The following is a 25,904-nucleotide window of genomic DNA, read 5'->3' as shown; positions in this document are numbered from 1 at the left end:
GGAAAGTTCCCAAATGATTTCAAGAAGTATCCACTTCATAGATGGAAGACTAAGATATAGGGACAAATTCAGCACTAGACTCCAGTTACATCAGTAGAGTTGCACTACCTCCCACATGGATTTAATTTGTCTAATTATATCAATTCTGCTATTACACCAATGAAACCAGACTGACTTCAGGCTTAATTGAGGGTTGCACAGATGTGATGGAGAAAAGCTCATCCAATGAGGGAGGTGGTGGGAATCCTTAATAGTTCAATTTATGAATACATCTGAAGGCACATTTGTGAATCAACTGAGTACTATACAAATAAGAACGTTGGTTAAAAATGTAAAAAAAATTTATTAACGAGTGCTTGGATCTTAAACTATTTTCTGTTTAATGTAAAAAAGGAAACATTGCATTTGACTGACACTATTTGTGCAAGTGTAGGTTTACACCATGAAAAGATCTGAATTCAATATCAATATCTGTTTAATATACTAGAAAAAGGAATTGGTTCATCTTTAATATACTAAACATGCACACTCTTATATGTAAACAATACATACATTTTAAAAGTGTAGTCAACTTTAAGTGATCATTCTGATTTGTTTAAATCCAGTCAAACTGAACTGCTGATTTGCACATTTTACAGGATGTTAATTTTTTAAGTTATACAAATTAACTTGTAATCTGGAAATGAATCTGGGTTTTTTATACTTTTACAAGAGTTTGATACTCTAACAATCTTTACAAGCATTTTAATTACAGAATGCAACCAATATACATCTTAAAATATCCATACACTTCAAAGATGCAGGTGAAGCAAAATAAGACAGACAAATGAAATTCCAACACTTATGCCATTGTAGTTTAACTGTTTTGTAGACTCCTGATCCTTTTAAGAGATTACGAAAAATATTTTAAGAAGCTGAGCAGTTACATACATTACAAAGATGCAAAAAGCCATAAAAATAACTCCTGCAGTTCTTCAGTGAGGCACACTACTGCAGATACTAGAAACTGATTTTATATCTCTATTTACTATGTGAAAAGATTAGGCAATATTTTCTATACTTTAATGGCACAAAGTGGAGAAGTTTCCACACATTCTTAGTGAATTTTTTTTGTATAAACAGTAGTTGCAGCATATAGTTGCATTACTCCCAAGTAAAAACACTATCACGTGATTTAGGCTAAAGTTTTAGGTTGTTTACAAAACAAGGAGGGGATTTTATAAAGCTAATACGAAATGAAATATTTTGATTTTTTTTTTTAAATCTAATTAAATATTTAAATAAATTGTTCTCTGCCGTGTTATAAACTAGTATTGTGTGAATGCTGGCAAACCAGAATATAAAATTTACTAGACTAGCAAAAATCAATCTAGTTTTCACTACGTGGCCAAGTACAAGTTAAATAGCATGTACAGTGGAAAAAAAGTTAGTGGCCTTTATTATTAGCAACACTGTACATTTTAAACATATGGTTAAATTTATAAGTGTCATGTTTATCTGTACTCTGTAGTATAGCTGGAAGTGCAGATAAGAATGCTATTACTGTATAAAGGAATCAAAAAGTGTCATCCCAAGGATTTAAAACATTTTCAATTTGTAAGTATTTCTTCTTGTTTTAAGACAAATTCCCATTTTGCCTATATGGCATTTTCCCCTCCCCCCACTCTTAATGCAACTCAGGCAAACACCCTATAAATATGAACCCAAAGATTCGTTTATAAATCTGAAACATACAGTGAAAAGTAGACATTTCTATTTGAGATGTGAAATGTCATTCCACAGTGTTGTAAAAAAAGCAGACTGGACAGTTTATAGTAGTTTGTGTGTAGTAGTATGGTTCTGAAGCTAGCCTTCCATATGTGCATCTTGAACTGTTGAAGATCACCACCGACCCAGCATAGGATTCAAATGAGGCACCATACTATGGTGAGAGCTGCCACAATGCCATTCAGTATTGCCATACTATAGCCCATGTGGAAGGAATGCCCGGTCAGTCTCCTAGAGAGAGAAACAGAATGCTCATTAATACAACAAAAACAGTAAGAATCAGAACTCACAAGGAAATTACCCAAGGTATATTTAGAACCATAAAGGCCTTAAAGCAATAACTATTTAAGAGGATCGGAGAGTGACATCTAGGTCTACAATTCAAGACAGGCTTAGGATAGTGCGTGATTACGCACTATCTGATGGCTTTTCAGGGGGTTGGGACTATCAGAAGCAAATTAGATTCTGTTGGGCTCCTAGTGAATTTCTGCCCATATTCACAAAAACTTCATAACAAGCATCCTTGTTTACCTCTCTGCTCGGACTACAGAGAACTGATTGGGCATGAAGACTGAAATGCACCTAATTTTAAGAAGCAAGTATCCTGGGGGTGTGTGTTTTTTTTTTGTTGGGGTTTTTTTGGGGGGTGGGGGGAGGGGTGGGGATGAGACGCTTTGTTAACTAAAGTGTCCCTAAGCAATAACAGAAGACAAAACTGGGATAAGCAGAATTTTATCTACATTGAAACACATTCTAGGATTTCCAAGAAGCATCAGCAGATTAAGAATTCACCAAAACCATCTTTGCCAAAGAACAGCTTATACATCGTTGGCAGTATTTTTCAGCCTATCATACAAGTCCCATCTAAAGCTGAACCAAAGGAGAAGAAGAAAATTTGCATTAAACCAGGTCACCAAATATTGACAAAAACAGAAGTCTATAAATCCCTACCCCCACCACCCACTTTTCTGGCCAGCAGTAGTACGCTTATTACTACAAACCGGTAGCTCTGCAACCACTGGATCTTTCTAATTTACAAAGTACAGTTAATGCAAGCATTGTATAATATAACCAGAAATATATTCTGCCACAAAAGTCTAAGCTTTCATTTAAAATACACCTCTACCCTGATATAACGCGACCCGATATAACATGGGTTCGCATACAACGTGGTAAAGCAGGCCTCCCCCACAAGGGTCTGGGAGGCAGGAGCTGGGGGGGGGCACTTTTGGGGGCCCTGCAGGCCCAGAGTGGTTTGGGTGATTAGCAGGGGGCCAGCAGCAGCCTGCTCCACTTCCCTTGCCCTGGCCGAGTCACTTGGGGGAGGGGTTTGGGGGAAGGGATCCCTCCAGCACTCACCAGCAGCGGCAGAAGCGGAGCAGCCCGGCCCCAGCCTGCTCCACTCCGCCAGTTCCCAACCATGGCGCACTGCTTCTCGCCACCGGTGAGTGCGGGGGGCTTCCTTTCCCCAATCTCCCCACACTCATTGGCAGCGGGAAGCGGAGTGCTGAGGCTGGGAGCTGGTGGAGTGGAGTGGGCTGGGGCCACATTGCTCCGCATCCCGCCGCTGCCAGTGAGTGCCTGTCAGAGGGCAGGGGTGTGTGAATAGGGGTCAGGACAGTCAGGGGACAGGGAGCAGGGGGGTTTGGTACGGGGTGGGGTCCTGGGGGGGTCGTCTCTGGAGGGTGAGGTCAGAGGACAAGGAGCGGGGGGGCCAAAGCAAGTTCAATATAATGCAGTTTCACATATAACGCGGTAAGATTTGTCGTCTCCCACGGACTGTGTTATATCGGGGTAGAGGTGTATGCTGTTATCTTTTATGGTTCTGAAGCTAGCCTTCCATATGTAAAGCTGTGCAGTGCTAACTGAGTCTACAAACTGAAACAGAAACTTCAAGGTATGAATGGCCCCTATTTGTCTCAATGTAACACTAACTCAAAAACTTGATAATGTAAAGTGACAATGATTTAACAGATGATCATTTTACCAGTTACATCCAGCTAACCTGTATATTCCTCACTGAGGGACTCAATGAAAGGTAATAGTAGAGCTGTTTGTAGTTAAAGGCTGCTGGGATGGAAATTAGTGGTTTACCATCAACCATGCTCACTCTGGCTGGTGCAACAGCTGAGAGTGTTTGATAACAACCACGCTCTCTCCCTAAAACCCCACTCATTACTGCCACTTCTTATCCCTTACTGGGTGCCAGCAAATGCAAAAGCTCCCTCCCAGGGTGCACAAGCCTTTATTTAGCTTTTCCTCTGGCAGACAATATGCAGTATGAGTTATCAAGACAGTTCTATGGCACAATAAAAATTTAAAAATTTGAGCAGAGAATAAATTGAAACATTCCAAAATAAGCGATTCAGCAACACAAGGAATATAACCCACATGGTATTATTCTTTTCCACAGATAGTTAAGAACTCTGAATTTTGAAGCAGAAAACAAGCAGCCTCGGTGCAGAATTTAGGTCCAGCATGCTAGAGAGTAGCATGGAATAATTAAAATAGAAAACAATTTATTTTAGAGACTTAGAATATACTTAAGCATTTAGAAGTGTCAGGTTAGTACTTTGCAAAAACTCTAGTACAACACAAAGTGACAGTTCTATGTTAACTGCAGAAAATGTGTGGCTGTGTCAGGGTCAAATCTAAGCAAAGTATCCAAATTATAATACATCTCAGAACTAATTACTTTCCTTTTCTAATTGAACTAAGTCAAAGATCTACCTGCAACTGATCATATTTTCTGAAGATTTTATTTCAGGAAAACTTGATTTTGTCTCCTTAACAGGTTAACCTTGCCAAGCGCACTGCAAAAATTAAACAAAGCCTGAAGAGTCTATCAAATGCTTTCCAAAGTTCCTCTATCGTGCAATACCAAAACAAAAGATGCAAGGATGATAAATTATGACTATGTTAAAAGAATGCTGAAGTTGCACTGTAACTGAAAGGCATGAATTAAGGTTGCATGCACAGGTTTAATAATGTCCCCTGCACTTGCATTACAATACAGTCTACTTACACATTTTGTGTGGCACACACTGAGCAAAGCTCTGCAGCTCATCTCAGTAACTGCAATTTATTTATAAATGTAGTTATATTTCAGAGGTTAGTTGCACCTCTGTCAGCTTTCTGTTCTTTCAGAGCACCTGTCTCAGGTCTTGAGCCTCTTGCCCTTACCTGCCTCAGGATGGAATCTTACAATTCTACTCAGACTGGCATTTGGGTGCACTATCCTTGTACAACAACCCCTCATTACCAGGCAGGTCCACCTGTTTGAGCACCTACGTGATTCTTTGGGAATCTGTGACCAGCAATACTGACCATGAGCATTCTTAACACAAAGTGTTTTTACTTACCAGTTGAAACATCTCATTAGGGAGACAACAAGAATAAATACAGGCCAGAGAGACTGACTAGTCCAGTGGTTAGGGCACTCAACTGGGAGGCTCAGGTTCCAGTCCCTGCTCCAATTACCAGTTTGTTTGTTTTTTAAATTAACAGTGGAATAGCTCCAATAGGAGACACTGAGACCCACCCCAACCATACAACCTCGAATTACCCAATAGCCCAGTGATTAAGATACTCACCTAGGAAGACCTGGATTTAAGTCCCTGCTCCAAATTAGGCAGGGAGATCTGAACGCAGGTCTCCCACATCCTGAGCCAGTGCCCTAACCACTGGGCTACTGGCTATAAGGGAACTGGAACAACCACTACGACCTCCTGTTCTTCTTGAGAAAGAGCTTTTCTGGCTCAGGCGTTTACCTCCAGAAGAGGGTGCACGGCTGTGAATTCCAAGCTGTTAAGTGCCTCCCTGAAGCCCAGAGTTAGGTGATTAACTTCCTTTCAGGCAGGTGACTTAGGCCCCATCCCTCTCTTTGGCACTTCTTACTGCCTAGCTTAAGCAGCTCCACACTTGCATAGTGGTTTTAGTCAATCTTTCTTCGATGCCTAACTCCCCATGTGTTGTATGGAGCCTGGGCACCCAACTCTAGGCTGTGAGTTCCATAAGCTGGCAGGACAACTAAGCAGCCTATGAATTTGTCCTTAAGTTTTCATCAGAAAGTTCCTACCTCTCAGTCTCAAAGATTAATTGAATGCAAGCCCATACTATATAGTAGCGTCTTCTTATATTTACAAACAGTGCCCCTGCTACTGCTCACGGCTTGCCCATTCTGCGGTGAAAACAGACCACAGAGACTTTCCTGATGCTTATGAAGTTCCAGCTGCTGCAGTTAAAAAACAAACAAAAAATCCAATCGGAATAATTTTCACTCTCCTACTGAAGGACACCCCAAATGAAGACATAGATAGAAGGTAGCACTGACGCCCCCCTCCCCCACCCCAAGCAGCTGCTGGGAAGTCTCAAATGTAGACACCTACTAGTGAACGAATATTGGAAACTGAGCCCTATGTGGGGACCACAAACAGCACCCTAATACAAGTTCCAGCATGCTCTATTTGCAAGCAACTTGGGATGGTGAGGGGTAAGCATGGCTTTTCCCTGGACAAAGGAGGTTGTAGCCAATTAATTCACTGTATCACTCACATATTATCTTATATGTAGTCAATGTGTGATAAACAGATACAAGTAAAATAGGACTATGGGAGTAGAAGATAGACAATTAGGTATATAAGTAAAGCAAGGCTGTAATGCAAAGCCAACAGGCTAAAGCCTGTATGATTTCAGCTTAGCCACACTAGGCCTCAGGCTTAAGGAGGCTTGACATGAGTGGGTGACCTAAGACTAACCCTATGCCAATAAAACCACATGATTACTGTAAAGGATGGACCAATAGGTGATGTTACGGAAAATAAGTCACAATGTACCTGTCCACGCTGCAAGACACCTGATTGTAACATTATGGAAAGTTCTGTTCTGACCACAGGTTACTCTGGAAACAGGCTGACATAAGCAGGGCACCTCAGAATTTATGGGGTGTAGAAGTACAGATAAGGAAAAGGTAGGCTGGAACTGTCATGCATATGCATAAGGAGTTAGGCATGGTCAGAACAAGATAAGAGATTCCCTGGTTGGGCTAAAGTGGGAAGACCCCAGCAGGAACCACCCCTCGATCAATGACAACCTGTTGAGAGACCCACTAGAATAATATCTTTGGGTATGTGAGTATGCTTACGACATTGGCTATTGCTTGTGCTCTCTCCACTTGTGTAGGTGTGTGCGTGTGTCTCTGTGTAACTTAAAATGCAAATGATTTTCTTTTATTTGTAACAATGTTTGCCGTCACTATTTGCTCTTTGTGTGCGCCACAGTATCTCCCAGTCTAAGAGAACCGTAAAAGTTAACTTTCACCCTATTAATCTGTAGCACCACAGGAGCTGAGCTAACTCCCTAGGGACACTATAGTTTAACCCAGGACTACCCAGTCAAATTTTAAATAGAGGCTATAGGCCCTTAAACCTGTTTAGTCCTCCGATATTTAGGCATCTGGCAAATTTTTCTATCCCCTTGTATAAGCGTGTGCACAGACACAGGCAAGGGAGTGGACAGGTAAGCAAGTGTGTCTATGTAAGACAGTGATATTGACAGACAAGGTAGAGAAGTGGGTGAAGAGGAAGATCTATTTTCGTGGGAAGAGACACAGCATATATGCTGGATGGCATCATGGAAGTTAAGCCGAGGATACTGTTCTGTATTAATGACTCCAAAACACCTACATCCAAATACTTGGCAGAGCCCTCACCTTTGCTGGTGTTGGTGGACAGAAACTTCAGTGGTGGAGCCTTGATTCACTGCAGTGAAGCGAGTGCTGTTATCACACATGCAGGCTGAGGTCAGATGAAATAAAAAAGTGCATGTCCAGATGCCCCAAGCCCTATTGCTGCTACTTTCACAAGCTTCCCTCTATCCCAATTAAGTCTCCTCCTATGCCCTGGAGATAAACTAGAGAGATTAAAGCATAAAACCCACTGGATGCAAGAACAGTGATTTTGGGAAGGTTGTACTCTTCTCCCCTTCAAGTTTTTGGAAGGTCAGGGTCACTTCTTAGGTTGTCCCTTCTCTTCTTCTCCCCCTACAAGCATAGCAGTGGGACCCCATTGACACACATCCTGGAAATATGTCTAACATGCAGGTGCTCAACTCCCTTCTCTGTCTGAGACAAGGCAGCACAGAGGAAAAAGTGCTGAGTCTGTGACGGTGCTCTGGTCCCCATGTTGTCCATATGGTGACTGAAACACAACAAGAAGAGGAATGCTGAACTTCTAGCAGGACTTCCATGAATGGGTAACTGCATTTTTGAGCCATGTTAATACAACAGTAGCTCATCACAAGCAAGAAATGACAATTTAAAAGTGGATGGACTAGAGTACATGCTGCTTCTTACAATGCAAAAGGAGATACATTACAAAAGCTTTTCATCACATTTAAGTATTTAAATCAAAAGATGAGAACAAGTATGAAAACATAGCATCAATAATTTTTAGTTTTGACATATTTTTGCATCAGTCCAAACTTTCTAAGACATCTTCCATTGTGTAATAAGCAATGCTGCATTATTGTTGAACAGTGCCAAATTCAAGACGGTGTATCAATAACACTTGGCACTGTCCAACTGATTTAATTTCCCATGTGACACCATATGGATTGCCAATCTGGTCTACACACTTGAATATCAGGGAAAAATACGTGACAAAAAAGCTCTGAGGTAATACAAAATCAAGTTTTTCCTCTATTCAATAAAGATTTCATAACTAGTGGTAGAAATAATAGATATTTAAAGTTAAAAGATTAAAGCAGATATTAAGCCAAATTCATATTGAACAGAAATACCTGAGATAGTGAACATATGGAAAAGTGCTTACTTGGCTCACATTTTCTACAATCAATTAACTTTTCTATTTATCTATTATTTCACTCTGCAGGCAATTCCCCAATGCAATTAAACATCATTTTGAGGACATCACATTTTAAGGATGGCATCTTCAGCAACTTGAACACAATACTCTTTTCAGATATAGAAAATTAACAACAACATTTTCCCATATGTGGAACCATTTTCCCAAGCTGCTAATTCTGTGCTATGTTTGCAAAAAAAGGTTAGGGGTAAAATTTTAAAAAGGGACTCCGTGACTTAGTAGTGTAAGTCCCAGTGACTTTCAGTGAGGTTTAGGAGCATAGGTCACTTATGAAAATGGGATTTAGGAAGTTTGAAAAATTTACCTTAAAAACTTTTTTCAAGGTGAAGTCTTTCCTTGCAGCATCTATCCTTATCCCATTACAATCTGTAAGACAATATTTTGCCACTGTCATCTAAATGTATCCATGACATTCCTATAACAGTCCTTCAATCAGATCATCAAAAATCATCTTAATTCAGGAGCAGTCTCTGTCACAGACACCCAGGAAATGGCAAAGATCAAACATCCCATTAGCTTTTCCCACTGCAATAGGTAAAGTTTCATGTAATGTGGCATATTTGATCTTGAAAAGCCAGAACATTTGCAACAATCTTGAAATGAGTACAAATCTTTTCCATTTTACTAATTAATTCTTCTACTGTAAAATTAAACATGGTCATGACTCCCGTTTTCTACCACTTCCTTAACTTTAGGCATAGGTGCATCAGACAGATTTGTACATCTGAGACTGAAAAATCACTAGACACCTACCACTCATTTGTAGGGTGGAAACTATTAGTCTACAGTTAGAATGAGAACCAAACCTCTGCAAATTCAACAAGGAAATCAAATGCCCAGCCTACCTTCCAGAAGTTACTAGATTCTAGTAAATCAAGCCCTCTCACACTTCATAACTCCACCAACTCACTTCTAGCCACTCCCCTTATCTTCTAGGCAGTTGTGTAACTTTAACACAGCAAAACGATTGTCTCAGCCTCCTTTTAATCTCTTAGACCACTTACAGTTTTCATGCGCATAGATTAAAACTAGAGCCCAATGATTCTAATATCAAAGAGCTTTCAAACAGGGTATGTTCACATACATACTTTAGTATCAGAAATTCAAAAAGCAGAAACATTACCAGGCTGTCTTTTCAGGGAAAAGTTTTCCCAATTTCGTGTGCAAACCTGACCAAAGCTATCTCAACTCCAAAAAGAATAGACACAGACTAGCACAATTCTTCATATTTAAGGACGACTGTGTTAAATAAGGTATTGATAAGATCTCTTAATAGTGTCAGGCACACCTTATGTTTTAAAGAACTAAGATGGGCAACTGCATGAACTACAGATGATGGGCCTCAAGGAAACCAAGAGCATCCTTATCAAAAACCAGATGAGACTGTGAAAGCCCAGGACTAGCACATTACAAAGATTCAGAAGACTAGTCTGGAGCTGATCTAACTTGGATGTCAAAGCTCACAAAAGCGATTACCTGAAGGAACGAATACAACAAAGTAATGGTTAATGTTAAAGTAGTTCCTTGTCACATCTATTTGGGAGTATAACTTTTGGTCTTGATCATAGCTTTTGTTTACACACACAAAATCCATGCAAGGTAAGAATACAAGCAGCTTCTCATCTCTTCAATCAGAACTCTAGTTGCTTCAAATTGTGCATATGATCCTCAAAGTCCATGGCCTCCCAGCACAAGATAACAAGACAACTAATTTAAACTTAACATGCAAGCGTTAGGTTTCAGAGAAAACCCCAGTTAGTGGATTCGTATCATGATGCACTGAGAAATCAAGAAAACATACTCCAAAAAGTGAAATCAGAATCCATATCAATGCTATATTAGTCTTGTAGAAACAGCATACAATCTACCAAGCAATGAATTTCTCCTCCTGAAGGGGACAGCCTATGCTTAGTAATCAAGCTGAATTGCAGAAGTTCTTGCCTAATTTATTCTTTAGGGTTTGTTTGTTTTTTTTTAAACATTTCCCTCACACTAGATATGTAAACTAGACCAGCGGTTCTCAAACTGTGGGTCAGGACCCCAAAGTGAGTCATGACCCCATTTTAATAGGGTCGCGAGGGCTGGCTTAGACTTGCTGGGGCCAGGGCCAAAGCTGAAGCCCATGCCCCACCGCCTGGGGCCAAATCCAAAGCCTGAGGGGGCTTCCACCCTGGGCAGTGGGACTCAGGTTACAGACACTCTGCCTGGGGATGAAGCCCTTGGGCTTCAGCTTTGGCCTGGAGTGGTGGGGGTTGGGCTTTGGCCTACCCCTCCCCCCAGGGCAGCGGGGCTCAGGCTTTGGTGCCCCCTCCGGGGGTTATGTAGTAATTTGTTGTCAGAAGAGGGTCACAGTGCAATGCACTTTGAGAACCCCTGAACTAGACTGTAGTTTACAAGGACTTTTCTAAAAAAAAAAATGGGAGTTGGGGCAGAAACCTTGTAGGGTTGGTTCTTTTCAGTTTACAAAGAGTTTTTCCTTGGACATAAGTAAAATGTCCACAAATCATCTTTAATTTCTTTTCCTACTACTACCACTACCAACATTCTTGATTAAAAGAGTGTGGCTCTAGTGTCTTGTTGATTGCTTTGGCCTTTTTATTCTTGCACTTTCATCTTTAGCTTCATTATTTGTCCTTTCAATCATATTTCAGCCAAGCCGAGCTTAAGAGTTCTCACATACAGAAGATGTAAAACAAAATAGCAATCTTATTTTTTAAAAAACAAAACCCATCATTTCTGTCACCTCCTGTGTCTAAAGACTTCAAAGCTTTATAAAACATTTTTTCATGGTATTAAACTAGATACCATTTGTTTCTTTGATTTACCCTGGATCTCTTGAGGTTAATCTACCACAACTACTTCCCTTTTGTTTTCAAGGTTTGTTTTTAACCAATACTGCAGTGTTCATAGAAGGCAGGTGATAGTAAAAAACGGGATTACTTGTTTGATTAGTTCTTGGGTTTCAGAAATATATTTTATATCAGCAGTAAATAGAGAAATCCCGAATCCAAGCAGAGGCAAGGCATGGGGGGGCGGGGAGACAGGGTTACGTGCCACTACCCCTCCCTCATTTCTGCAAGCACAGAGCTGCACAGCCGAAAGAGGCTGTGTCTGGGCTCCACTGACTCTGCAGCTGAACGCCACATCCTGGGTCCTAGTGCCAGTCATCGTCCCCTTCTGTGTGCTGGGAGCCTTCCTGTTTTCTGTGCAAAAAGTGAATGCCCGTGATGGGGTTGGGTTATGGCAGGGTGGGAGGGGATAAGAGGCAGTGGGGATGGAACAGGGCAGGGGGATGGAGAAGAAAAGGGAATAGGGGAATCATGGGGCGGGGGAGGAGTGGTAGCCTGGCATGTGGCATCCCCTTGGCAGCAGCTGGGGCTCCCCCATTAATCAGGAGCATCAAACCCTCACCCTGACAACCCCACCCCACTACACCTGGAGCCTTCTGACAAGACCCCCCACCACTGATCTCCAACCAGCAGCACCTGGACCGCCACCCCATTAAGCTCCCCTCCCCCGACACCTGGACCCCCTCTCTATGAGTCCCCCACATGACCCCCTGCTAAGCCCCATCTCCCTACACCCAGACCCCCCATGCTGAGACCCAGCCACCTTCACCTGGATCCCCTGGCGAGTCCCATTGTCCCTGCACGCAGAATACCCCAACGAGCCCCTGTGCATCCAGATCTCCCACTGAGCCACTTGTACCCAGATTGCCCCACAAAAAAACCTCCCACCCCACACATGGATCCATACTGCTGGGCTGAGCCTGCCCACCCACACCTGGTGCAAAGCCCCGGGATGTTTCTGGGGCAGAACCAGCCCTTGCCCTGTGTCAGGGTCAGATGCAGCCTCACTGCCATGTCTCTGTACTGGCAGAAGTGCAGGCTTCAGGGTGATCTCCCACCTCAATGCAGTCAGTGGCCTGTGCTCCCCACTGCCATGCTGGAGCCATTTATTTATTGACAAAGAAAATTCGCAGAATTTTAAAATATTGTGTGCATAGTTTTTGGCACAGGATTTTAATTTTTTTGGCAAAGAATTCCCTCAGGAGTAAATCCTGTGTGCAAGCAGCCACAATTCCTCCCAGCATTAATAGTAACAACTCCAGAACTGCTGGCTCCAAGGAGCAAAAGTCTAAATTTTTCAAAAGCATTTCAGATGCTTCCATTTTTCATTACCCCACCTGAGACACCAAGGGCCTGATTTTCCAAATGTGATGAGCACCAATAGTTTCAGTAGACTTTGCTGGAAGTTATGGACGTTTAGCACCACTGCAAACAGGGCCTTGTGTGTCTTAAGTCAAACACTCAGAGGCATCCAAGTGTATCAACTAAAAATTTAAGCTTAACTCAGCATGTAAAAAGTTTCTGGTGCTCAAAAATGAACATGTTTTTGTTATAACCACCCCTCTCTTTAGTTCTATTATAATCAGCCATATGACATCTGTTCATTAATTCATAGCTTGGAGAACCCTATTCCATGCAGTGGTGGTGCTCTAGAACTATAAAAGGAACAGTTAATATTGTATTCATTCTCAATTTCACAGTGCTTTAGGAAAGAAACTGTTTTATTCATTTATATGGAATACATGGGCTCAAAGAGTCAATGGTGTTAATATAACCCAGTTACTGTCCAACATTAAACAGTTTTAAACAAGGTTTGGTATAGAGAGACCTCAGCCTGCTTAGTACCATGGCAAACATACCATTAAACATCCTTTTAATCTTTAATAACTGTTCTCTCTGTCTTAAAGCATTTTCAATGTAAAGTATTACAATAAGGCTTTCATTTTAACAACATCCCTTGTTCTTTCCTTTCCTTTTAGTTAGCGAGTTTTTAAGAGGAAAAAACCCCTTGGTTTACAGTCTCTTAGACAGTAATAACTGTCATTTTTGGGGAAAAGAGACGCTAGTTGTGACAGGTTGAAGCTGTCCTCCCTGCTGTTGTTTCCTAAGACTAACATACCAGAGGAAAGAGAAAAGAACAGCAAAGACAGAAAATAAAGCTTGTCTCTGGTGCTGATTCTCACTTGCAACCTCACTGCTGGAAAAACATAGGCTGAGCACACGTCTATCAGCCACTCTGCGAGCTGGCAAACCCATAAGCCTTGGACTTCTAGGGCACTGCTTTTAGGATTTTTTTCTGGTCACAGGCATACAACAGTGTTGCAAAATATACCATCTTGGCTGACTAAGCCAGGCTCTTTGAGAAAGAAGGGAAAGGAGAGGCATAGGAAAGAAGAAATAAGGTAGGGAAGGAAAAGGACATGTGTTGGAAGGAAAGAGACACTCTCACATCCCAGGTGGTGTCTGGGATTCAGCTCGAGCCAGCAGAGGTAGTGATGTCATCTGGGGGACTCTCTCTGGCCCAGTCTTGTCAGGACATCTCTTAGGATCAGGATGACAAACGACTGGGGTCCCAGAAGACAGTGGGGGTGGTGGCCATCACGGTAAAGCTTTTCTCCAAAAAAATCTCTCTTTAAGGACCTGGTAATGAGGTGCCACAAACCTCCTATAAGCACCCCCTTGTTCAACTGCATGTGCCTGCACTTTCTCTCTGCTTTGTGGTGAGTCTTCAACAACCCAGCCCTCCTGCCGAGTCATACACAGTCTGTATGTGAGCTAAAAATCAAACCCCTTCTGTGATACAAGTCCAACCAGGCCTATCTCAAAGCCCTCAGTAATGCCTCTACCTGCAGCCCTATTCCTGGGCTCACTCCTCAGTCAGTGCAGCAGGGCCTATCGTAGTACCATGGTCCAAACTGTCTGTTATCCCCTTCTGGGCTCTCTAAAATTGTCCCTGCTCTTCAAGCAGTCCTGGCCCTGGTATGGGGACATGTCCCCCAAGGCTCCCTCCCTGGAGATTCTTCATTTCTCTGGGCCTTTCTGGACCCAGCTCTTCAGCTGGGCCACTAAAAGAGTTCAGTTCTGCTTCTGGGCTGTATCAAAGTCCAGGTCACTTTCACCCAGTGGCTGGTGGGGTGAACTCAGGCCCGTCCTCTACTCCAGGTCCCAGCCTAGGGCCCTATAGATAGAAGCCGTCTGTCGTGTCCCTTCAACTAAGCCGCGTTGCTGCCACAGTTCCCTGGGCCACTTCCCTAGCTCATTCTTCACCCTCACCTCAGGGTCTGGGCCTGGCTGAGTCCCAGCAGCCAGCCTGGAACTCCTTCCTATCCCGTCCTCCCATCCCCTATCCCTGCTCTGTCTGAGGTCCTGTAGCTCCCTCAGCCAACCAGGGACACCATCCACACCCCTCCAGCTTTAGCAAGGAACTGATCTCTGCTCTGCACTGCAGCTCCTTTTATATAGGCCTGTTGGGCTGCTCCCTGCAGCCCATTTCTGACTGGCTGCATCCCATGCCACGACTCTAGGCCACTTGGAGGAGACTGGCCTTTTCTGGGGCATGGTGTGGCAGGGCCACGAGGCCTCCAGCAGGGGATCTCAGGGCCTAGTCCACTCCATCACAGACCCCAAAAGGGAGGGATGGACGGTGGAATCGCGTGTCCTCTCACTGGTTTGTCCACCAGTTAGGCCTAGTTTCTCACATACCAATTTCAGTTCACTATTTCTGGTCTCATCGTGGTCTTGTTTATTAGGCATAATCTTAACAATCCTTGAATTATATCAGTAGGCCTTTTTGTTTGGACTAATTTAGTCTCTTTTGCACATTATCCCATCAACATTGGTTATAGGTTATTACAAGTTCATAAAACATTACACTTTTTTTGTTTTTACACAGTTGAGCTCATGGTTTGGGTAAATCTGTAGGCCCAATTATTGCAACAAACTTAAAGTACTTATGATTCCTGAAGAAGAGTTTGGAGGAGTAACTAAAGAAGCTGCTTACACCACAAAAGAACCACAAGACTGGGGGTTAGGTGCTGGCCCTGTCCTCTAATCAGTCCCCTGAGCCTAGCTGCAAAAAAACGTTTTTTATGCTGTTACAAGCTTTCCAAGATAGAGTCTTACCCCCCCCCCCCAAAAAAAGGAAAAAAGTTAAAATCTTGCATCCAAACACCAGATTTCCCAAAATGTGTGAATTAAATCTGAAGTAATTTTTTTCCTGACAAAAAGGTATTTTACAATTACTACTGTATATAATATATACTTTAATCATTTTCTTTTCAGTATATAATGAGAAGTTCCTTAAATTTAGAGACTTTGGACCCAGCCATTTTTATCTACACTGAAAAAAAAACTATTTAAAACAATCATAATGAAGGAGTGATATTTAACAGTATTTTGCTAGGATTAAAAAGTTCTAAAATACACCTTTAAAGAGGTTTTTCCAACCAGGTGCATTTGATTTGGTTACTGAATTTCAAGGTGAATACACCCTGAAGCTCCACAGAGGAGACACTTAACACCCTTCGGGTATGGAAGCTATTTTGTGTGCAAGCACCCACCCTGCTGGCCACATTACAAAATGCATTGCTTTATCCGCCATTTTTTGAAATTGTGACATTTATGTGAATAAAGGTTGTAAAGTTCTCAGTCCAATTTAAAAGAGTAATGTGCCATCAAGATTTTTATTTTTACTTATATAAATAAAAAAATTAAAATATTTATGGTAAGTTGCTCTTTTTTACAGATTACTGTTAGAATCTATAAAATGAATTTAAATATATTTCCAACAATAAATTGTAAAAAAGTTTTAAACAAAACATGCAAATGAAGTTAACTCCATTCTAACTAGCTTAATGTTGCATAGTAACAAGAAAACCAGTTTTAACATTCCTTCCCCCGGTTCTGTATTTAAAAGCATAGATATACTAGTAGCGGACTTTCCATAATGAAAGCAGCAAAACATGTATATTTACCCTTTTAAACAAATAAGTCAATTAATATATGAAAGGGGAATATACTTAATCAGTAGTATAGTTCATTTCAAAACTGGAAACATTATGACCCAACATGAATACACAAAATATTGTCCTGGTATTCTATTATAAGGGCTGCTAATTTTATAAAGGATAAAAGACATGCTATATTAATAAGGTAGTCTTAGTCAGATATTTTAACATTAAAAATGATCAAACATTTGCCTCGCATCCTTTCATGATGCGTACAAAAAAATTAAAAAAAAGTGTGTGAGTGGTGTTTAGAGTAGCAGTTAAATAGGTATCTCTGTATTCTTCTGAAAACATGTCTTAACATTTTCCCCCATTATTGGCAAAAAAATTAAACAGTGAAGGAAATTTTTACCTGACAACTTACTTCACTGAAATTTTTTTTAAAAAGTCAATTCACACACACACACAAAAAAATAAATAAAAATGCTGAGACACACCAACTCCAACACTTGTCAATTTCAAAAGAGAAGTTAGAATTGGTTACAGGTAATACACTTGCCATGAAGCTCCTCTGCTAATTTTTGGGGTTTTAGTCATATTTTCCTATTGTAAAATGCATCTTACATATTGCTGCATAAAAGACCCAACTAATAAAAACAGAGAAAGATTATTTTCTATAATTTCATTTGGATAAAACTCAGATTTCAGTTGTAACCGTAGATAAAAGTTTTCAGAAATAAGTGAATTTAAGTTCATTATGTCCATTTAAAGAAAGTCACAACTTAAACATTAAATATTCTAACTTGAAATACCGTATTTCCATATTTAACATAACATAAACCAGTCTACTTGGTTGTTAGATATTCTTTCTGTATATTAGAGAGTGTCTCTCAAGCAAACTTTCTAATTAAACGATTCAAAGGAATTTTGAAGCTCTTCTTGATTTGCAGCTGTGGCCTCAGCTTCTTGGGTTTAGACAGGATTTATTCACCATCACCATGAATGGGAGTCAGAGGATCAACAACAAAAACCAAGGGAGTACCTCAACTCCTGCCTCAAAGCAGGAAACTGAAGCAAGGCTGGGTATCAGTTTACAGCCCAGTTTTAAAACCTAAGTCTACTAGACATATTATTAAACAGTCAAACAGTTTTGGAAAGATCCAGAATCATTCTAATCTTAATACACTAGTTCTAGATTGGAATTGCTTATTTTATTGCTGCTTAAATTGCTACTAACAAAAATTAGAAATACTTGATAAACAAATTGGACTAGGCAGTAACTGAAGCAACTGTAAAACCTCTCTTTTTAAACTAAGTTCACCACAAGAGAAGTCAGAATCAGAAGTGTCTATTTACTTTGATGTATTTTCAGAGAGGAGCTCAAAGTTGAGATTCAACTATCTTAAAGTATGTATGTGAAAGGTCACATCATTCCAGTTTTAAAAACCTTTATTTGCAGTAACCAAGTTCATTTCCAAATGCCTATAAACTTATAAAAGTACAACCCAACTTCTTTCAAGTTTATTTTTGACTTAAAAACACAAGCTTAATCACATGAGACTCATAGTCTAGTCATAAAGTCATCTCTCATATTTCAGGTTACGTTTGAGGACTAGCTGGGTGCTACAGTAACACCTCAAATTTTGTCCCAAGTGTAATAACAAAAAAATAAATAAAAAGATCCATATATCCACACACACATAAATAAAATTTAAAATATGGATATGCAAGAGTCTCTTAAAATACTCAAAAATGTCTAATAATGTGTGGTTAGTTTGGTGTAGCCTGTTTAATAAGCCTGCTTCATTACAGAAATCCTTCATTCTCCTCTACCAGAGTACTACATCAACTTGCTTTACCATATCCATGGAGACTGCTTCACTTGATGTAAAGACGTGTATTAAAAACAAAATAGATTTCAGCAGACTACTTCCCATATAGGTAGTCAAAACAGCTACAGCTGGAGCAAACAGTACCCTCTCCTTTGACAGGCAAGACCAGCCTGTCTAATTTTAATTAGATTGGATATATATTTATTTTTTTAAATCTCTATTATTGGTACACTAAGGACTGGAATGCTTAATTTATCATCTAGTATTCACTAAGGGCAAGTCTACACTACAAAATTAAGTCAACCTAAATTATGCTGACATGTAGTCACCGCAGTAATTGAATCAGTTTAATATGGCCACACTACGTTCCTTGGGTCAGTGGTGCATGTCCTCACCAGACACTCTTGCACCCATTTAACTGCCAGTTCCTGTGTCCTTCAGATCAGTTAAGGAACACTAAGAGAGCAACATGAAACTTGTACAGCCACTGCTCATATTGTATCTATTGTGTCTTGTGACTAGTTAGGCTGACAATTCAATCCTTGGAATTACATTTATTTTTTAATAAGTACTTACTTGAATCGTGCAGGTGAAAGTGGAGTCGGAGGAAACATTCCTGGTTCAAAGGAATCAAAATAAGTCACTGTCCAAGAAAAGCTGCAGCACGAGAGCCCTGTCATCAAGGCTAGAACGAACAGACCCCAAAATCCTTCACAGGGGATAAAGAAAAGTTTCTATAAGTATAACACTAAATTTGAGATGATTTTCCACAGAACACAGCTTTGCAATATAGCATAAGTGTTCTACATCCCTGAAACAAAATGGTATATTTCTAGTTTCTTTTTTATCTTAACCATATACCATTTAGAGAGACAAGGTGGGTGAGGTAATATCTTTTATTAGACCAACTTCTGTTGCTGTGAGAGAGACAAGCTTTTGAGCTTACACGGAGCACTTCACCTGAACAACAGCTCTGTGTAAGCTCAAAAGCTTGTCTCTCTCACAGCAGAACAAACTGACCAAAAACCTTTGCAAAAGTTAAAGTTATGTGATTTAAACGGAATCTAAAATTGCTCTGTGTATTTAAGACTAGCTCCAGGCTTTAGACCCAGGGGGAGCGCCGAGACTCGAGCTACAAGAGGAGTGCAGTTTCAGCCCCAGTGCTCCCCATCTAGTTAAAGGCCTGAGCCTCCGGCTGAAACCCAGAGCAGACCCATGGGGAGCCCCAAGTTCCGGTGCCCCCCTGCAGGGCTAGAGCTGGGAATGGAGCCATAGGGCTGAAGCCCCAAGCCCCAGGACTACCCCAACGTCTAAATCCCTACCCCACAAGAGCACCAGGGCTCAGAAGCCCCAACCCCCACTCCCTGCCCAGAGCCCTCACCACCCCTACACCTGCAACCCCCACCCTTCCCCTGCTGAAGCCCATAAAGTCTTGTTCAGAATTATGGCACATTTCAGAGTTACGAATAATCTCCATTCCCAAAGTATTCATAACTCTTGAGGTTCTACTGTATGGCCATTCTTATGTTATGTTTAGGGCCCTACCAAATTCACGGAGCACGAAATCTGGTCTTTTGTGTGCTTTAACCCTATACTATGCAGATTTCACCGGGGAGACCAGCATTTCTCAAATTGGGGATTATGACCCAAAAAGAAGTTGGGGGGTGTCACAAAGTTATTTTAGGGTATTGCTACCCTTACTTCTGTGCTGCTTTCAGAGCTGGGTGGCCACAGAGTGATGGCAGCTGAGGGCCCAGCTCTGCAGGCAACAGCGCAGAAGTAGGGGTCGCAGTACCACAATGCCCCACCCCTCAATAACCGTACAACCCTCCTCCCACCCCCCCACAACTGCTTTTTGGGTCAGGACCCCATCAATTACAACACAGTAAAATTTCAGGTTTAAATAGCTGAAATCATGAAAATCCCATAGCCATGAAATTGAACAAAATGGAACTTTAATTTGGCAGGGGTCTAGTTATGTTCTTAAGAATAAAGGACAAGGCACATGCATTCACTGCAAATCATTTTCAGTTAGTTATGACAGTAAATGCTCAACTTCCTCTCCTTACATCACCGACATTTTTAAATCAAGACAATATAACTTTCTCTGAGGAAAGTATCTACCAAATGTGAAAGAGCCAGTTGTGTGTTACCATAGAACAAATAAAACCGGCAGCTTTTTCATGCTTAGATTTCAGCCTTGGGGAATTATAAAAAAAAAAACAAAAAAAACCACTCCCCTTCTACCTATGAGATAACGAATGTAAAATAATTTCTTCCATATTCCTATTTTTACAAATAATAAATGCAGAGAAATATGTGCTTAACATAAAAGTTCCATGTGAGCTCTACATGGATTGGGTTCTGGCTAGTCAAGGCACTCTCAATCACCTGCTACCAGTTATCCTCAGGAGAAGCCATCAAGTAGACATGCCCTAGCAATAAATGAACTGAGTGACAAGCTCCCCCGTTGTCCAAAGAACCTGAGCGTTTACTCAATATGGCTTTTATTTAAGACAAGGTGATTTTTAGCCTCCTTTAAGCTGCAGAAGCCCTGAAAGAAGCATATGAATGCATACCTAACAAGCCAGTTTCTATACCATCTTCATTCTTCTCCTTCTCAGAGCGCAAATCTACAGAGAGAGAAATCGGTTATGAAGCGTTTTCTAACAGCAATTGCAGAAAACACCAGCAGGTGCTCACTGTGCCGCGTCTACCCGCAAAGGGGATGGCCATCAGCGCTGGTTCTCCGAGTAGTCTGTCCTTAAAGAGGGCTGCAGAAACAGAAGTTACCAGTATCCCAAAGCGACACACCGCCAGGCCCGCGCCCCGGCAGCCGCAGCGCTGGGCTCGGACTGGCGAAACCTGGGTTCAATCCCCCCCCTCACAGAAACCACCTCCTCAGTGGCCGGGGAAAGACATCCCGGGGCCTCCGCTTCCCGGCTGCGAGCGGGACCGATCCTCCGCCAGGGCGGGGACCGCGGGCAAAAGGGGTCCCCTCACCTTTGAGCACGAGGCAACCGATGGCCAGGAGGAAGGCGAGGGCGGAGACGGCCAGCAGGCAGCACAGCACCGAGCAGGCCCGGGCCGGCCAACGTTTCCCTCCCGGCGGAGCCATCAACACGCCATTCCGCTTGTGAGACAGCGGCGGCAACGGGGCCCCGCCCTGGGACACAGAGACACCGCTCGCTGCCGCCGCCTCCTCCTCCTCCTCCTCCCACAGCAGCTCGGCCTGCAGACTCCGAGCCACCCCTCCGCCCCCCAGCCAGGGCGTCCCGGGGGTCGCCCCCCGCCTGCTGAACCTGCCCAGCCGCCCGCTGTCGCCCACAGCCAACGACATGGCGCAGCCTGCGAGCCGCCCGGCCGGGAGGCGCGAAACACCGGCCACAGGCTCAGAGTCAGCCCGAGGCGCGGTTGCCCAAGTTGTCGCCTACTCCTCCTGCGTCACGAGGCACCTACCAACCCGACCGCCCGGAGGGGTGGATAGGAGAGACTAGAAGGAACTACTGACCCGGAACAGAAAAGACTGAACACGGCATGTACCAACTCATATCGCTGAACGGGAAGACAAGATAACGTCTGTAACAAGGCCCCTACCAACTCGCACTCGAAGGGTGGTTGAGGACCGCGCACGAGTATCACTGATAGCAGACTATAAGGCAAGCGTGCTTCTCGCCCCCCTCCTTAGGTGTCAGTGGTTCCTTCTAGCTTCCTTAGCCCCGCCTGCATCGCCCACGTGACCCCTTTCCCAGCGTTCCCTCCACTCATCCCCCCCCGCCGCCGCTGCTTCTTCCCCCTCGCGAGCTCCAGAGGCTAACGCGAGCAACCCTCGCGCGCCCTCTCCCCCGGTGAGCGACGGCCCCCAGCGCGCTCGACCGCCCTTTCTTTCCCCTTCCTCTAGCGGTGCGCGTCCCCTCGTCTGGTGCGGCCCCCTTCGCGCGCCCGATTCCGGCGCGACCCCTTTCTCTCCCGCTCCCCGCGGCGCGGGGCCTCTTTAGGCGCCCGATCCCGGCCAGGGTCTCCTCGTTCCTGCCTGCCGGACACCGCTAACGGTTTCGTGTACGGCTTCCGGGGGAGACTCCGCACGTCCATCCGTGTGCCGGGCTGGGCCGGGGGTCGCGATGTCGGGCGGGGACTCGGCGGCTGCCGCGGCCTCCCCTCAGCCGCTCCCCTTCTCCTTGCCGAAGCCCCCTCCCCTCATGCAGCTGACGCCGGGGGACGCCGTGCGCCCCGTTGCCTCCGCTACGGACCAATCGCCGAAGAGTTCCCGGTTGGGAGGCCGCCCGGATTGGCCGGGTGGGAAGCCTGTCAGCCTCCTGGCCCCACTGCTCCCGCCCCGCGGGGAGCCTGAGCCTCTGATGCCCTTTGGCCCCTCGTCGCGGCAGCAACTTAGAGGGAGGCTTCTTGGCAGGTGTGGCGGGGGGAGCCTCCTGAACCCCTCGATGAGGCCGGGCGGAGTGGATAGAGGATCCCTCATGGTAAGTGAAGGGTTAAACGCTGCAGAGGGGAGGGGGCGGGGACCTGCATGGCAGCGTCGCGGAGGGGAGGAGGGAGATGGCTCCCGGCTGCATCCTGGAGGGGGCACCTCTGGGGGCGTGTAACACCATGGGAGCAGCTCTGCTCGCTTTCCTGGGAGCCTGGGCTAGAGCCTGAAGGGAACCCAGAACAGCAGGAGCCTGGCGGCATCCCCTCGAGCCTTTCTTAGAAGCTCCTTCAGGGGAGTTACAGAGTCAGCTACAGTAGGAATAGTGAAGCGTGAGCCATGCACATGAGGACACTAATGCATCTCTAATGGCTCCTGCTGGAGAGAGGGGTTCCCTGTCGTTTTGTGGGCTGGCTTGTTCTCCCACTGAGCTCCTCTTAGACTGTAAGCTCTTTGGGGCAGGGACTCCAGCACTTCGTTTTGTGAAAAATGCCGCATGCATGGTGACCAAGGATTATAGTAACTTCTGAACTACTATATGGAAAATTGTGATTATCAGGAATTGAAAATCCTAGTGGCTAATGATCTAGAATCTGCTGTAGTTTTGGCCAAGTATATATATGGGTGGGGGGGGGTGTAAAAATCTTTCTTCTTCAAGGCACCAGGTGACCATATAAAGATCTGAAGCCTCAGATAGCACTAACACTACAGATAAATACTATCTATTATTGGGAAGCTGGGAATCCTTGACAAATTGTGAAATGTTGCAAATTCAAATCACACTTCTTTTATTATCCTTTGCTTTTATTACACTTGAAATTCAAAATATTAGTGACTGCTTTCTCAATAAACACTACAGTTAGAAACCATTATTTTGTATATCTGCAAGCTGAAATCCAAACTTTCAGTTAATATTTTCATTTTACAATACCAATTGATGTTATATTGGTAGCTAAGATAATGTTGGTATATTGAAAAAGGGAAATTTTTGCAGGATAGTCATCACTTTTAACTTATCTAAATAATTTTTCAGTATTTTAAAACCTTTCATATTTCCATAAACTATAGCTTTCCCCATTAAAGAGGATCTGCAAGGACCCATTGAAATTAAAGTACAAAAATAACGGAGAAACTGTCTGGTTATTCTTTCAATTTAACCAGTGTCTTCAATATTATGGAAGGAGGGAATCACAGTGGAGATGTCTCTTTATTTGTTTTATGTAACTAAAAAGAGATTTTTAAAGTTACCTTCCACTGCCAAAAATACTGAAAACTACTATTTTAATTATTAGATGTCACTTCTGCTTTAAAGCCAAAATAACTATGGTGGATCAGTACAAGATCAATCTTTTAAAATGTACTTCTATGATAAGATGGAGAAAATTTGATCACTGACCATATTCTGATCTATTTCTCTGTCTATTCTACTTTCTTTTAAGATTTTGAGTTTATCAGTTGTTTACTTGTTACTTTGACATCTTTTGATGAACATGCTAATAATTTGATGGATAAATCACTATGGAGGAAAGTGCCCTGTACAAAGTCAATTCCATACTGTTTCACATTCTTGTAGATCACAATTCTCTCCTCACCCTGGGTCTCCTAGTGCCAGTAGTATTTATCTTAATAAAATTATTAAATCTGTTCTTATCAGTTTACCTTGCAAAGTATAGATTCAGCAGTAGGTTATTTTTTCCCCTGTTTTTTTAGTAGAACTAATCTTCCTTTAGAACTATTGTTTGTTCTAAAAAGAAAAGTGTTTTTGGCCATAAAAAGTTTAATGTATGATATAGATGTTTGTAGAAAAGATATAGAGAAAATTTTCTGGAGCCAATCTACAAGCAGCAGCATTGACATTACAGTAAATGTAGGAAGGAGAAGGTCCATTTCTGTTTCCCTGCCTGTGTGTACTTCCATTAAGCATAGTCAGATGGAATGGCATATGAAAATATTTGCATCTATAGGTGTATTAGGCCTTTGTGTTATGTTTAAACATTGAGGGAGTTTTCCAGGGTTTTTTTTTCCTCTGTATTCTACTGGAATTTTTAAGTACATTTGCTAACTTCATATATATTAACGATTGTTGACCATCTTTAGTTGTCCGCTCTTCTAGAGTGTGGTCCGTTTTAGAGCTATGTCATGAACACATAAGCATTTTGATGTAGCTAATTTTCTCTGTATTTTCCTTCATCCATCAGAAGATAAGATAGATAAGTGACCAAATTCCTTCTGTAATGGAATGTTTATCATGCACCTATTTTTTTTTTTTGTTACATTTCCACAGTTTGTGCTTTGGGTGCTTTGATGTTAATATCTTCGTTTATTAACATTGTTTTTCAGATGGGGCATCCAGGCATGCCGCATTATCCACCTATGGGAATGCACCCGATGGGCCAGAGGCCACCGAACATGCCACCGGTTCCACATGGAATGATGCCTCAGATGATGCCTCCAATGGGAGGACCACCAATGGGGCAGGTAAGGCAGCTTATCTGTGTCTTCCCCTCCTCCTCGTCCCGTCCCCGTCCCCCCGCAAATGATCTGAGAGACAGGTAAGTTTCCCAGAGTTGCTTGGAAATAATAATGTTAATAGTCATTAAAATGTAGTGTTTCTGTAGCATTGTCCATTGGTAATGCAGAAAACACAGTTGTAACAAAAATAATGAAATTGTCTCGTGATTTCAAAATTTAAAATAAAAGGATTCGGTACTTAAATTCACAACTTTTGTTATTGTTAGTTCAGACAGTATTCTATTAGCCTTTCAGGACAAATAAGGTGCATGTAGCAGTGTGCAGTTCTAAAAACCAAAAATCCTGAAAACAAACAAAAAACTCCCCTTTTAATTCTAGCAAGAGACTGTAGTGTCATAATGTTGAAGCTGCAACATTTCTGTTTCTTTGGCTCTGTGCTAAGAAAGTCTTATAACCAGAGATAGAAGAAAATTACAGGAGATGGAGGGAAGAAATATAAAATTATTTGGTGCTATTTTACACTTCTGTAACATACTGTTATTTCTGGTCTGTCAACATGATGCATGTCTTGAAAAATAAACTTGGCCACTCAGTGGCATGTATAAAATTTTGTTGGCAAGTAAAGGGGGGCCTAAACTATACCTTTGTGTATTTTGTAAGCTTTCTATTTTTAACAATGAAAGGTCCTGTCCCTTATTAAGTAAGTTCTGAATTTGAAATAGGGCAGTTCC

At 42.5% G+C, this 25,904-nt stretch overlaps 2 protein-coding genes across 11 annotated transcripts in view; one reads left to right on the top strand and one right to left on the bottom strand.

Moving 5' to 3' along the window:
* Positions 1-457: 457 nt before the first annotated feature.
* On the bottom strand, positions 458-21,783 carry ARL6IP6 (ARF like GTPase 6 interacting protein 6). Of its 2 annotated transcripts, XM_073305498.1 has the most exons (5): positions 21,282-21,783; positions 20,858-20,911; positions 18,855-18,987; positions 7,478-7,964; positions 1,910-1,998 (listed from the first exon to the last, which is right to left on the bottom strand). In XM_073305498.1, exons 1-4 carry the CDS (start codon positions 21,616-21,618, stop codon positions 7,808-7,810), a joined length of 681 nt encoding a protein of 226 aa, XP_073161599.1. In that variant the 5' UTR covers positions 21,619-21,783; the 3' UTR covers positions 1,910-1,998; positions 7,478-7,807. The 2 variants fall into 2 exon arrangements, with proteins under 2 accessions (XP_073161600.1, XP_073161599.1); XM_073305499.1 differs by lacking the exon at positions 7,478-7,964 and having other exon boundaries at positions 458-1,998; positions 21,282-21,778.
* Positions 21,784-22,048: 265 nt separating this feature from the next.
* Positions 22,049-25,904, top strand: part of PRPF40A (pre-mRNA processing factor 40 homolog A) — a 45,843-nt gene continuing 41,987 nt past the window's right edge. For 8 of the 9 annotated variants that reach the window (XM_073305496.1, XM_073305491.1, XM_073305494.1 and 5 more), the window contains exons 1-2: positions 22,049-22,756; positions 25,042-25,179. In XM_073305496.1, the coding sequence (XP_073161597.1) occupies positions 22,400-22,756; positions 25,042-25,179 (495 nt within the window). In that variant the 5' untranslated portion in view covers positions 22,049-22,399. The remainder of the gene's footprint in view (positions 22,757-25,041; positions 25,180-25,904) is intronic. The other variant, XM_073305495.1, reaches the window with a different exon arrangement.

Source organism: Lepidochelys kempii, chromosome 11 (assembly GCF_965140265.1).
Source record: "Lepidochelys kempii isolate rLepKem1 chromosome 11, rLepKem1.hap2, whole genome shotgun sequence".
NCBI lineage: Eukaryota > Metazoa > Chordata > Testudines > Cheloniidae > Lepidochelys > Lepidochelys kempii.
This window is presented reverse-complemented; position numbering and strand designations above follow the sequence as displayed.